Raw genomic sequence first — 15,042 nt, forward strand, 5'->3', positions numbered from 1 at the left:
ATATATACATATATACATATATGTATATATGTATATATCTATGTGTGTATATATACATTTATGTAAGCTGTGTTATAGCTTCAACAATGCTTTGAAAAAACTTTGAAAATTTTTTCCTAAGAATCAAGAAACAGACTTACCTTCTGGCTCTGTGACTTTAACAAAGAGAGACTCCACGTGCCATTCAATCACACCATGTGGAGAGTCACTGGGTAAAATGCTAAGTACAGCTCTTGCCCTTTTGGGATCAATGACAGCTCCTTTTGTGCTATCTTGAACATCCACAGTGGTAACACGGGTGAGTATGATTTCCACTGCCTCTGAAAGTTCTGCAACACTGTCTGCAAGAATTGTCAGGGTGATTGTGGACAGGGCCTGGCCTTCTGAAAATGTAACCTAAAGTTTTAGAGGGAAGGGGGGAAAATAGTCAAATTTCTTGTCAGTGTTAGTAAACCTAGAGTTTTATTCTGTAAACTCTATCAGTTATAAAATGCATCTACATACACACATACATATCTTATAGAATCATAGAATACAAGGTTGGAAGGGACCACAAGGATTATTTATCTGGCCCAATCTTTCTCGGCAGTACCACAGTCTAACCAAGATGGTCCAGCATCCTCTCCAGCTCAATCTTAGAAGTGTCTGTTTCGGGGAGTCCACAACTTTCCTGGGAGGGTTATTCCAATGGATGATTGTTCTCATGGTGAAAGATTTTCCTCTTATGTCCAGTGAGAATCTCCACAGGAGTAACTTGCATCCATTATCCCTTGTCTTTTCAACATAACACCTTGTAAAAGTATTCTCCTTTGTGCCCACCTTTTAAATACTGACACATGATCTTAACATAAGGTCTCCCCATAACCTTCTCTCAAGATTGAACAGTTCTCTCAGCCTTCCCTCGTATGACAGGCTTCCTTGTCACCTAAGCACATTTGTGGTCAGCTCTGGACCCCTACCAGCCTGCCCATATCTATTTTCCATTATGGGGACCAAAACTGAACACTGAATTACAGCTGTAGCCCAAAAAGTGCTCAGTAGAGTGGGCTAATGATGGCTTTATCTCTGCTGGGAGTGACCTTGTTAATGCAACCCAGAAATATTCTGGTGGATTGCATCAATGTTCATATTGATGTTTATAATGTTTATATTGAGCTTCTTGACCAGCAGAATCCCCAGGTCTCTTTCCCTGGAGCTAATCCCCAGTAAGGATAGATGCCTGTGGGTGCTGCACTCCTGAACTATGTTTTTCATAGTGCAACATTTGTTCCTGATGCATGTTCCAGCATATCCAGGTCTTCCTGCTAGATGGCTCTCCAAAGAGTCCACTTCCTCGCATCGTCAAACTTCATCAGAGTACACCTGATCTCATCACCTACATCACTTATGAAGATATTAAACACTGTTGGGCCCAATATTGATCCCTGAAGGACCACACTTGTGATAAGTTGCCAGTTTGAAAAGGAGCTATTTACCACCACTCCCTAGGGGCAGCAGTAACACATTAGTTTATTGAGAAGAAAACCACAGCAAGCTGTATCAAAAACCTTGAAGAAATCCAGGTAGACAATGGCTTTTTCCTTTCTTATTAAACAGCCTTTATCTCACGATTTTTCTCTTCCTCCTCATCCTGCTGAGATGGCGAGTAAGAGAGAAATAGTTGGGGGTTTTTAGACAGCTAAGGTCAACACGCCACATATATCCATATCAAAATAATGAACATATAGCTCTTAAAATCATTGCTTTGTGAAAAAATGGCTACTCAACCTTTTTTTCTTCTTCAGATAAAATGATTGATACATGCTTTGTCTATCTATATTATTATTTTTAAATTCAAAGGGCCTGCCACTTGATTAGGCCTTTCTCAGCAAGGAAGATGTGTCTAGAAACACATCTAGTCTAGCCTACACATAATGTGTAGGACAAACAGAAATTTCCACTTAATATCAACCTTTCTGATTCTTCTTGCATGCAAAGCTGTGCAGTGTACTCATATGGTATGTAGCTGGAATGCACAAGGAGTACTCTAACAGTTTCAGTATGATTGTTTTGGCAGCCTTGATTTCCAGTTCACTTATTTTTCTCTTCACTATTTTTCAGGCTTTGTGTCTGCTACAGACAGCCAGAAGGTGGAGGACTTTGATTTACAGAAACTGACTCCTGCCAGTCCTAAGGCATATAAAGAGCTTTGGCCACAGGACAAACTGGGTTTTAACATGGCTGGGAATCTAAAAGTCTCAGAAACATAGAAAAATGGGACTTGTCATATTCTGCTGGGCCACTTCAGTTCTCCATTGTATTGAAAAGGTCAGCACAAAGAGCAAACATTCCCAGATTCCCACCTATGTAAACAGTTTGACAAAGTAACTGAATCTCACAGCAGGAAAAAAGGAAGATGGGAATAGGATACTACAGATACACATCTCCTGTGCCTGGACAGCTTTGCAATATCAGGTTCTAGAAGTGTAAGGGTGATACCGCTGTATTATGTGCCAGCCAGAAGCACAAAACATTTGAATCACAGGAAAGGACCAGGAAGCAGGGATTAACAGAAAAATAGGGCAATCTAATGTGTACTGTCCTTCTTATTCAATACATCTTTTTCTATTGTCTGAGACAATACAGTCAGTGCCTCCCCAATAATAGTGATATTATTAAATACCATTCCTGAAGCTGGAAATACATCACTTATGCTCCCATTAGTGATCCACTCTACTGTAACTCGTCCATATGTTCCTATTAAACGTTCAATAGTCAGGGTGATCAAGCTGTCCTGTTCCATTTCTTCAATTTGCTTAAATAAAGAACTCTGGAAAACATACAGCAGCAGAACCATAGTATTATTTTCTTAAAAAGAGAAGTTTCTTTAGGGAACAGGATATTCAAAGGACAGAGACATTGGGCTTCAATAAATCATTCTACGATTAAGCAGCTAAATGCAAGTCTATTGATTAAACTTTTATAACTTAATACTCAACAGGTCCAAATTTCATAAACACAAGAATTTGAAATGTCAGACCTCTTCATCCTAAGGCAAAAGTTCAATGGTTTTTGTTAGGGGTGTTTTTTGGTACAGTATTTTATGTCCAAATCATGTGAAGCAGATAAACATGTAGACTTTCAAGACAGACATATTTTTACTGTTGTTATTTTACTAATATTCACCCTTCTCACACAAGTCCAGATACAATGTTTCATTTCATGATGATTCTTCTGTGTTTTATATCTTCACTATGCATTTAGTACATATATCTGTTTACAGAACTGCTACAATATTTGATAATTTAAGAATCAACAACTCCAAATAATACCTTTAGTCTGACATTTTCTCCAAAGTTTTTATTTTGTTCAGGCAGATGGGCTCATCCTGTGGTATAACTATTTTAGAGGAAAAGAATCTTTACTTAATTCCTTTGATTAACCAATCAATAAAGACTATGATGATATCATATATGCCATCTGACAACTAATTTTTTAGGTTGCTGCAAAATAAAACTGATAAAATAATGGGCTGTTCTAAATGTATGGGGATTATAAAAAGCCCACAAAAGGGACAGACTGGATCTGAGTTTCTATTACCTGTCATCTGTATAATCAAGTAACAATGCTAAATGGAAGTCAAAGCCCTTCTCTCTCAGGCTGCTACAAGACTTTAGAAAAAGAATCCTGTCACATGCAATTTTAGTAGGTTTGTGTTCTGTTATTCAGAAATTATATATACATATTTTAATGAATTACCTTAAAAGTTTTACCTGGGCAAATGCAATGACTCCATAGGCATTGTCATTGGGAGGAATAATTATGTTAACAAAACTGTGGACACCAATCTCTGCACCTCCTTTAGGGTTTTTTAGACGCACTTGAAAACATTCTTCCTCCTCTGGGATGATGTCATCCAGGATATTGACTGCTATCACAGCTTCCATGTCCCCAGGATCAAATATCAATTCACCTGAACTAGCATACAAACAAACACATCAAGTAATTATAAACTGAGGATATGATTAACAAACATTGAAAGCACTACCGGAAATTTAAAGAGCATTTTTGACACTGAAATTGTTGTTTATATTCCTGAGTAAGTTAATGAGGTTTAAAGGTTGTGGGATTAGTGTTGGGTTTGGTTTTATTCCTAATTACAATAGAATATATAGTAACTGATATTTCTTATTAATGTAATGTAATTTAATTTATCCTAAATAAAAGCTTCAATATCCAGTTTAACTACAAGTCCTTTTATTATATATTTTAAATCAAATTGTGAGAAGTTTGACTTCAGGTTATCTTAAGTCTACCTGTGAAAAATTCTCTTTAGTGTTAATAAACACATCACACAGAGGAGCCTATAATGGTCTTCACTGTAACAAAAAGACTACCACAGAAAAAGGAATGCAAGAGCTGGGAGATAGACCAAAAAACCTACCTAGGTATAAAATCTGACTGGTTGGAGATAGTTGTCAGCTCATAAATCTGGGAGCTGGATTCAACAGAAAGAGCAATCAAACTCTTGCTGGAGTTCAGAGACCTTGTAGTAGTGAAAGTGATATGATCTGCATATGGGGCTTCCAGCATCAGAGAGAACTGGTTCCCTTCTGAGTTCCAGGAGTACAGTGCTGTTGTGTCCTTACCAGAGAGGAGGATGTGAACTACATTGAGCAAGGAAGAGAAAAGAAGAAATATTCAGTGATATATTTAAAATTTCTTATAATATCAGAAATGCCCTTGGCAGCTCAATTGTTAAAAGTATTTCTTAAAATCTGATAAATAATATGAAAATTGAATGCATATGTTTCTTCAATTCCAGTACTATAAAAAAAATCTTACCTAAACCTGAAGGAGGTATGAAAACATGGATGTTTCTTACAGCAGAGACTGGAAGAGACTGAAAGTGTCTGAAGGTAGACTGCCCTGTCTCCCAGATGAAAATTTCAGAACTTCCAGCTTCTACAAAGGGGAAAAATTACAAAACATACATTATACATACATTATATTGCTGCCTCTCGATTGTATCACACACTGGTGGCCACTCAAAGGCAGAGGTTGGCAACTTTAATTACAAAGTGAGACCAGTGATTGTATCTGCCTTTTTACTTGCATAATTCCATTGCATGATTTCCCATTTTTTTTGTGTTTTTCTGCACACATTCACATATAAGAACACTAAAAAACCCAGCAGACAACAGTCAACTGCAAAGAAACCTATGGACTGCAATACACACTTTTAAAGAGTCACAGGGATGCAGACATAAAACAATGTCTAAAGTGTCATACTTGTAATAAAAATGCACTTTGCTGAACAATGGTATTTGCATATAACAAAGCTCAGGAAAGCTTAGAAAGGGTACAATTTGCAGTTAGAGGAATAGAGTTATTATTCCCTATTGTTATTGGGAAAATATTTCATTAGTTTCATAAATATTTGAGCACATAAACAATGCTTTCATTTTCTGAGGTACAAAACAGAGATTACTTCGGTAAGATCCTTTTCAGCAAATTGTCATCCAGCAGTGATATTTTAATCTCTATCTAAACCCCTTTTATTCCAAATACCTTTGCTATCAAACAAGCCAGCATACACTTAGCAAACTCAGTGTTTGTTTTCTGCTAAATACCTTTTGCAACAATTAAATATATATCAGATCCAGAAGTCCAGGCCTCCATATGTTTTATTTCTTTTGCTGGTAGCTGACGAATATTCCTAAACTCATTATTCACCCATTGGTATAAGAGTACATTCTGGCTGGTATTTGACAAAGAAACTAGTAAGTACATAATGCCTCCTCGGGGAAACAAGGCAATGTTCAGAGCTTTGTAAAGTGGTAGCTGATGATGCAGCACAAATATATCTTTATTCCACTGGAAAACCTGCAAAAATAGAATACGTATTTTATTATATATTTATAACAAGCACTAAGAAAAAAGAAATTAAGTGTTTTGATGAGAAATTGGAAAGACTTACAATCAACTGAATTCCTCATTTCTGTAGTGGATCCTACATTATGGTGGAAGCACACTGATAAACAACTGCAAGTAACTACCTTACTGAAAGCGCCTGTGCCTGTTCTTCAGATGAACAGGTTTATGGTCAGAAGCTATTTCTATCTCTATAGTTATTTAATGTAATAGACTTCAAAACAGAAATGACAGTAGCAATGTAATCAAAACAAGTCTAAATTACATGTTAATGTAAGGAATGTTGTTACATTTAGACAAGTCTAGAATTTCATGTCTTGTAAATCTATAATAGAAATTTAACTACTTTTTCATGAATACATACTTACTGTTTTATCTATATTTCCTTCATATTTCAAACCGAAAACGAATCAAACTACCTACATCAAAGCCATGAAGACAACTGTGCTCTAACCTGGATGGAACTGAAACTGGTGGTATCACTCACAAAAACCAAATAGTCTTCTTCATCCACAGCAAAATGTTTGACAAGCGTGGTATCCAAAATAGAGAGGGTCTGTAGCTACAAGGAAAATATGGCAAAAATGGTATTTGGAAGTCAGTTCAAGTTTATACATATGCACACAAAGATTTTAAAAACTGTAAACATATAAAACATATATAAAATAATATATTAAAATTTTCATAGATGTCATTTTATAGTTTTAAAAATATATATGGGATCATTTTACAAAATTAGTATTACTTATCATATATTTTTCAGAAAATGCTCTATGACTTCATTACTCCACAATTTCTCTCTTCACTTCCAAGGTCATTTTATCTCTCCCTCAAAATATGACTATAAAAAACATTAGACAACAAGCTGTAATAACTGTCATGGTTTAGGAATGGTATTTTTCAGTTTAGTATTCCCACTGAAACACTCCAAACCATGCTGCCTCTTCCTTTCCCCCCTGCCGTGGGATGGAGAGGAGAACTGGAAGCACAAAAGGTGAAGATCATGGGTTGAGATAAGGACAACTTACTGCAAACAGCAACGTGATAAGAAAATTAACAGTAAAAACAACAATAATAATAGCAGAGGGTACAGGCAAAATTCACATGTGAAAATGCTCACTATGCAAAACCCATCAATATGTGAACTGCACCCAACTACCCCAACCCCCAGGAGGGCCTCTTTCCCCTGTCAACAGAAAATTACATGAGGTGGCATAGAATAACCTCCAGGCTCCAGCCATACCCCCTCCTGGCTACTGCAGAATTAACCCTGCCCTGGCCTAAACCAAGACAATAACTTACATCACTGACTCATGAAGAGTGTTCAGTAGCCAAACTATCTGAGAACAGAGCTCTTTTTCCCAAAACATGGCAGAACAGAAGGGCCTCACAAAGTCCTTTCTAACCCCATTATTTAAAGAATTTGTAAGTAACACAGATTTACCTTCAATAGTCTGCGTCCAGGCATGAATACATATACACTGCTGTTGGAAGCTCCCTGACTGCTTCCTCCATGAGTAATCACAAGGTAAGGAGAGGCATGGATTTGGAAAGACACACAGCTTTTAGGATTCCACATACTGAAATTCTGAGAGAGGAACAAAAATGTAGAAGTGAAATGTCAAGGTTTTATTAAGCAGCATGGTTAATGGTGGTGTCTGTAAGCAAGCATTTACCTCAATGGCAACAAAAACTCCTTTCCACTGGTAGAGAGTAGAAAACACAGATGGAGGTGAACGCAACAGCACACCATACAGGTTTTCTTCCAATTCAAAGAAACACCAGCTAGCTGCTGACTCTTCCACAAAGCTTTGCACGACAGACAGAACACTGATACCATCCTCTGCAATACAGTATAAGAAAGAAGTATTTATCTTTACAGTCTTTTACAACACCATTTTCATTATTTATTTATGAAAACCAAATCTAGTATCAGAAATCACAGAATATTCTGAGTTTAAATGGACCAACAAGGACTATCAAGTCCAGCTCTTAAGTGAGTGGTTTATACAATAGTCAAATCCACAATCTTCTAGTCAAACCCACCACGCTCTAAATGCCTAATCTATATTCTGAGTTTTTTCTAAATAGTTGGTACAAGTGCATGTAAATGCATGGAAATGGTATAGCACTGAGGTTGTACAGAAAGTTAAAAAATAAATTAATTTCTCATATATTACTATTACATACGGAGAATGCATAGGCAAATTGAGTGTGATTCAGAGTGACTCTGTTTGGAATTTAGGTAGTGAGAAAATTAACTAGATAAGAAGAAATAAAAAAGTGAGAAAGAAACTAAAAATGTATTTATCCTCATTTTTTCTCTTATCACAAGTAGTAGTCATGGCAATAAGATTCTTAAATGGCCTGGTCATTCAACATTTACAGAAAACAGTGTCTTTTATGTTATTTAGAAAAATTCAGAACTACAAGTAGTAAAGAACAGATTTTTAAATCAAAGGTCTTGTGTAAATACATAAGCAACAGGAAGAGCAACACAGATTTTTGAAACTATGGCAGCAATGGCTGATGACAAACTGACTCTTAAGCAGCCAAGATCCTTTATCTAATGAATTTTGATATCATAAGAATATTATAAGTGAATTTTCATTCCAAAGTTATATTTCCTGTGTTTGGTTACTCTGTAGCTATCTTCACTCTGAAAACAGAAACAGATGCTCTTGATAAAGTGAACTTACTGATGCCAAATGCAGTATCCGACAAGGTCTCCCATTCAACACTCACAGATACGTTGAGCCCATTACTCCGTGAAACTTTCAAATAAACCGTAGTGTTCGCTTCTTCAACTATGAAGATACTTGTCCTAAATTTGAGAATTGTAAATAAATTTTAAGATGCATTATTTTTATAGTATAAAAATAGGATTCTTACTGTACATTTTCAGCACAGAATATGCAATAAAAAGAAAATACTGGGTTTGCTCTGTGGTGGACTAATACTAATTAAGGTTGTCCAATGTTTCTTCACACAAGGGTTTGACAAAATCATGGGAAATTCAACAAAATATTAAGCCAGTCTGAAATCTAACACACAAGTGTATGGCTGAAGCTGAATGATTTCTGAAAACATTATTCCATATCATAGACTAATATAATCATAGAATGGTTTGGGTTGAAAAGAACCTTAAAGATCATCTTGTTCCGGCCCTCCTGCCATAAGCAGGGACATCCTCCACTAGACCAGATTGCTCAGAGCTCCATTGAACCCGACCTTGAACACCTACAGAGATGTGGCATCCACAGCTTCTCTTGCCAGCGCCTCACCACCCTCACAGTAAAGAATTTCTTCCTGATATTTAATCTAAACCTACTGACTCTCAGTTTTAAGTCATTCCCTCTTGCCACTACATGCCCTTGCCAAAAGTCCCGCTCCAACTTTCAGATAGGCTTCCTTTAGGGCACTAGAAGGCTGCAATTGGGTCAGCACAAAGCTGCCTCTTCTCTCGGCTGAACAATCCCAATTCTCTCAGCATTCCTCAGAGCAGAGGTGCTCCATTCCTCTGATGAACTGAGTGGCCTCCTCTGGTCTTGCTCCAACAGCTCCATGTCCTTCCTGTGCTGAGGACCCCAGAGCTGGAGGCAGCTCTGCAGGTGGGGTCTCACCAGAGCAGGGCAGAGGGGCAGAATCTCCTCCCTCCAAAGCTGCCCACAGGGCTTTGGATGCAGCCCAGGACGCATTTGGCTTTCTGGGCTGCAAGTGCCCATGGCTGGCTCATGTCCAGCACCCCCATGTCCTTCAGGGCAGGGCAGCTCTCGATTTGTTCATGCCCCAGCCTGTACTGGGGGTTGCTCTGGCCCAGGTGCAGCACTTTGCACTTGGTCTTGTTAAAACTCATGAGATTCCCAAGGGCCACTTCTTGAGCTTGTCCAAGTAAGATTGGCTCAATTGGTTCTGAAAAAACAGCCCTGAGTGAGTGTGTATCTTACATAGGCTTAAATAAATAGGTAAATTAGAAAATTTCTGATTCCTGGGACACTGGTTTATGGTTTGGAATTTGTAATATTGATTACTATTAGGGAAATATTTAGGGAATAATGAAATATTGTTTCATGGAAAAATGCACTGAGAAATCAACATTTCTAATGGTGAATAGTCCATTTTAAGTGCTTTCCTGCTCTACTGTATAGCAGTAATGATATTTGACAAATAGTGTCATTTTTAAAATTATAAATTCTAAAACTGGATTCCTAATTTTTTTAAAGGGAAACCATCTCTATGAATATGAAAAAAACCCTTCCTTTTAATTGAATCAGGGTTCATTACCTATTTGAAACTGGGTAGATGCTGAAAAGCCCCAGTGGAGCCTGGTTCTGTAATACTGTAATCATACTTTGCACTCTGGTGCCTAGTCTGGCTCCTCCAGTTGGATTGAACAAGGTGACAATAAAGTGCTCATCCAATTCTGGTTCTTCATCCAGGATTGCAGAAATATGCAGTGTCTGACAAGAAAGAAGCATAGAAAGCTGCTGAGACTTGACAGCTAATAATGACAATGTTATTCAAGCCATGCTGCTGTTTCTGTTCTTTCCCTGTACAGCTCTGGACAGCAGGGCAGTACAACAGCAACTCTTGAACTGGAGAGGGCAGGAGTAAGGCCTGGATAGTTCAGGATGGGGTTCTAAAGTAATCCTTCTGCTGACCTCCATTAGTGCAACACTAGCATGAGCATATCCACGTTCTTTTTATTTTTCCCCCTCTCCTCTTTACTCTTATAATAAGATTCTCTGTAATGTAACAGGTTTGGATCCTTTTTTCATACTTTTGTTTTGTATTTATTCTACACATTCCTTGATAATATAGTCCCCATACAGCTACCTTATCACAGCTCAGTCAAGGTGGGTTTACTTTACTTGAGTTGTCAACTGAACTATCTCATGGGCAATAGGGTAGTTACATTTCTGGTAACTACCTGGGGAGAAAGAAGGAAAAAAAAGGCAACAGAGAAATATTTGAAATACTCTCTTCTTGATGTTTTTTTCCCTCTACTACACCATGGTGGATAAGAACAGGATTGTCTCAAGGTGGTCTCAAATCAGCAGAGAACACTCCAGAAAGAAATAGATGTTTTCACTGTCATCCTCCCAATTACCCAAAGAGGTGAAAGTTACAGTAGTACATGTAGTTTTGCCTTAGAAAAGTTATTTAGTAATGACAGGTCTGGAATTAAAATAGAGCTTACAACATTTTAGATCTCTATTTACTTCTTCAATAAACCATATTTAAAGATTGTATTGAGAAATCTTTTACACCCCTACTTCTCAAAGATCTGCTAAACTGGCCATCACTGAGGTGTCAAATGCATTTTAGGTTCAGAAACTGAAAACCAGTGTTTTCAGAAAGGTTTGTTTCAGCTCCTACTCCCCTAACCATAACATACTAACCTGTTATTGACACAGTTAAGACAGCTCATTTTCTAGCTTAAATTCTTGTGGGGACAGTTCAGAAGTGGGATTAATACTGCCAGAAAAATAAGTAATTTTAAATTTCTAAAACTCTGAAAGCTGTTCCCCTTTTGCCTTTGCTGCAGCATACTCTCTTCAATTCAGGGCACATAAAGGAATAGTATTTTTAATTCCCCCACAATTATTTACAGTACAAAATCATGACTGCATGTCAAAGTTTGAGTTTCAGCTGTATACTAAATACATATAAATAAATAGTCCTATACACACATCATACTATATACCCAATATATTGTTTTCAGTTTATCTGAACTATTACAAAAAGACAAATATGTACAGAAAAGCATATTCAATTTTTCTGCACTCCCACTAGCTCAGTTTATTCTGAGAATTAAGGAAAACATAAGAAAAAAATTAATACATGAAAAACCACAAACATTGCTGAAATGTTTCAAATATTTTTTAAAAAAGCCTTCTTCACTTTTTGTCTTATAACTACCATATTACCTTAAATCTGACTCCCTCTTCCAGCACAATGTATCCTTGAGAAGGGGCCAAATCCACTGATGGCTCTGAAGAATTAATTTCACTTACAAGATACTGAACAGACACTGTTCCAAATATTCCCTCAGGAGGTTCTCTAATAATATTTAATACTGCAACACTTTCCATCAGATGGAGAGCTGTTTGCTCTCTCAGGAAGAAGTGATCACTGTTATTGAATGACAAAATTCCGTGTCCATCATCATTGGCAAATATAGTAATTGTGGCTTTTGAAAAATAAGTAACAGAAATATGTTTTAATTAAAATAATAAAATATAATTGTACACATATACAAATAAATAAATATATACATAAATCCATTTTTTCTTTAATATAATTATATTGCTTTTATGTCCCTGATACAACTTAACAGAATATGTAAGTATTTTGTTTTATCTAGGAAGATTTCTAGAAAGGAAGAATCTAGACTCTCTTATTAAAACATCCAGCTTTTGCATTTTCTGATTCCTTATTTTACATATTATTTTATTAGTTTTACATTTTTCACAGTGATGTTTAAGAAATTCCAAATGAGATTAATAATTTACCATAGGAGTACACTGGTGTTTTCTAAAACATGATTATTCAGAAGAATGAAATTAAAGTGACTGAGATACAATTCTGAAGAATGAGAACATCAAAACTAGGATTTACCTGTTGTGTTCTCCCCTAATTCCAGGCCAAATGAGGGATTTGTTAGAATTAATTGGAACTTCTCAGCACCTTCAGGAATATCATCATCACAAATCACAACAACAACAGATTTATTCCTTTCTCCATCAGCAAAAAAAAGAGTCTAGCAATGAAACACAGAAAGCATTGAATATTCTATAGCTGATAATGCACACAGAAATTTTAAACTAAGGTTAAGCAGAATTGCGTTAAATAAGGAGGAAAGAAGAGACAAGAAGAGTAATTTCTATGTCAATTTTTATAATAATTTTATAAATTGACTGAAAAAGAAGCAAAACCGTTAAATAGTTTAGCACATCATAGAGTGAGGACAAACAAGAGCAATTCACTTTGAAAGTTCTTTTGCAAAAAATATTAAAACTTACATAAAATTTTATATTCTCTTTCTAAGCAAATTGTATTTGAAGTAGATGTTTCCAAGTTTACAATGTGTCATATTAAAAAATGCTTTAGTACTAAAAAAGAAAGAAAGACTAAAATAAGATTATTAAATCTATCTGTATTCAGATGATCAGAGCAACTGAAAGAAGTTGAGAAATATAGCTGTACTAGTGACCATTTTGCAGAATAAATAAGATTATGTTCTTTTTAGGAAGCTGAAGAAACAAAAACTACCAGATTTAAAATTTGCTTCTTACCCTTGAGACCACATTAAAATCCAAACCCAGTTGTGCCTCCAAATTTTGGGCATAAAAAAACACAGACACGTTTCCATAAGAGCCTTTGTTTCGGTATGCCATTATGGTCAGATTCCCATGAGTTTCATTAACTTCAAAACTAAAACAAAAACCAAGACAAATTCTCAGTGTTCACTGAGCATTTTTTTAATAAGATGGTGGATAGATAATTTTTATATTTTCACTTAAAATCCCCTCTACCTTTTAAGAAAAAGTGCCTATTACAGTAAAGCCACTTGTCTAATGCAACCATTATACTTTTTTTTTCCTTATCAAAATGGACTTGAACTAGATTAAGCCTGTCTATAAGCATGGATGCCTTTTTCTAGCTCCTGGAAATCAGCAAAAAAGATGTGGGAGGTGTCAATGTGCGTGCTTACATGGATGCAGAGGCTGGGGCACTGGATGGAGGTTTGAGGGCGTCATGGAAGTCCACAATACCAAAGGACAATAGTGAAAATAAATACATGGTAGCACGAGATTTCTGAGTAAACATACTGCAAATGTTGGGTTTCTAGTGTGGGCATTATCTTTCCAGTTCCACTAAACTGAATAATATGTAGTCAGCTGAAAGATCTGTTCCTAACGTTAATAGGAGTTTTACTCTTAACTGAAAATGAAAATAGTTGGGCAACACTAATAATTAACTCCCATAGGGAATTCTTCAAGGTGACAAGACTTACTTGGTACTTTCCCATTCAACTACTCCTCTTACTCCATCATTAGCATCAATAATAATTTGAGAAGCTAAACCTTCTGCATCTAAAAGGAAAAACAGAAAGACAAGTATGTAAGAACCACAGAGTTAATTTTCATTATTTTCAAGAATAACAGAAGCGTTTCTCTATATCTTTACTAATTTTGTAGAAGAAAAAGATAATTTTCCATTTCCAAAATGTAGAGGAGAAAAGGAAGTGAGCAGGATACTTGGAAAGGCTTCAAGAAAATGTGTCCTTAGTAGCTTACTATTTGAACTACAACACAGGGCCTTGAATTGCCACCATTATATTTAATGTATTAAAAAAAAAAAAGAAAAAAATTGAAGAAAACTCATGGCACAGAAAAAGTAGAAAATTACAAAACCAAGATTTTTCATCAACTCTGAATTCATTGTGTGTTTTTCTTATGATGATATTTAACGTTTTGCAGACAGTGCAATTCTGAATATTGGAGGGAAAATGAGTAAAAAAGTATAATAAATGATCCAGTATATCATCTCATATAAATGTTTTAGTACCTGATAATAAATCTTAATGGCACACACCACAGATTTTGCTATAAAAAAAGAATTATTAATTTCCTTTTAGTTAGTTTATGTATTTTAAGATTCTATTACCATATAAAAACACATGTTTATTCATAATAACTTTGCAAGATTATTGCATGTATTGCCCTGTGAAAATATTGAATAATAGATTAATGCTGGCAATTTCCACTGATTTCACAGACCAGAACTTCACAGTCAGAACTTGATCTTTCTGAGAAAATAATGCCTTATTTTGTTTAAACAGCATCATATGAATATCTCAATTTACTTCAATTAAATTTTAATAAAAATTAAAAATAAATTAAGATTGACAATTTCTACAAAAGAAATTGACTCCACTAAATCTGTAGTAAATATACAATTTTTAGAACTATCTGAGAGATTTCTATTAAATCAGATAAAACTTAATAAAAGTAAATGATCATTGCCTTGAATCCAAATCCAACACTATGAGACAATGACGAACATGAACAGCAGCTGCAACATCTCTATACAGACAGCAGAAAGATTTAGAAATCCATAGGG

The 15,042-nt window shown here is 35.8% G+C and overlaps 1 protein-coding gene across 1 annotated transcript in view; it reads right to left on the reverse strand.

The window, feature by feature from the left end:
* ADGRV1 (adhesion G protein-coupled receptor V1) overlaps positions 1 to 15,042 on the reverse strand; it is a 302,349-nt gene that overhangs the window by 191,481 nt on the left and 95,826 nt on the right. The window contains exons 42-56 of the mRNA XM_030969486.1: positions 13,934 to 14,012; positions 13,212 to 13,350; positions 12,535 to 12,676; positions 11,844 to 12,106; positions 10,198 to 10,373; positions 8,613 to 8,737; positions 7,590 to 7,756; positions 7,358 to 7,501; positions 6,368 to 6,475; positions 5,613 to 5,865; positions 4,825 to 4,944; positions 4,424 to 4,646; positions 3,753 to 3,957; positions 2,663 to 2,809; positions 141 to 396 (exon numbers count right to left, since the gene is read on the reverse strand). Coding sequence (XP_030825346.1) covers positions 141 to 396; positions 2,663 to 2,809; positions 3,753 to 3,957; positions 4,424 to 4,646; positions 4,825 to 4,944; positions 5,613 to 5,865; positions 6,368 to 6,475; positions 7,358 to 7,501; positions 7,590 to 7,756; positions 8,613 to 8,737; positions 10,198 to 10,373; positions 11,844 to 12,106; positions 12,535 to 12,676; positions 13,212 to 13,350; positions 13,934 to 14,012 — 2,547 coding nt within the window. The remainder of the gene's footprint in view (positions 1 to 140; positions 397 to 2,662; positions 2,810 to 3,752; positions 3,958 to 4,423; positions 4,647 to 4,824; positions 4,945 to 5,612; positions 5,866 to 6,367; positions 6,476 to 7,357; positions 7,502 to 7,589; positions 7,757 to 8,612; positions 8,738 to 10,197; positions 10,374 to 11,843; positions 12,107 to 12,534; positions 12,677 to 13,211; positions 13,351 to 13,933; positions 14,013 to 15,042) is intronic.

This window comes from Camarhynchus parvulus, chromosome Z, assembly GCF_901933205.1.
Source record: "Camarhynchus parvulus chromosome Z, STF_HiC, whole genome shotgun sequence".
Taxonomy (NCBI): domain Eukaryota; kingdom Metazoa; phylum Chordata; class Aves; order Passeriformes; family Thraupidae; genus Camarhynchus; species Camarhynchus parvulus.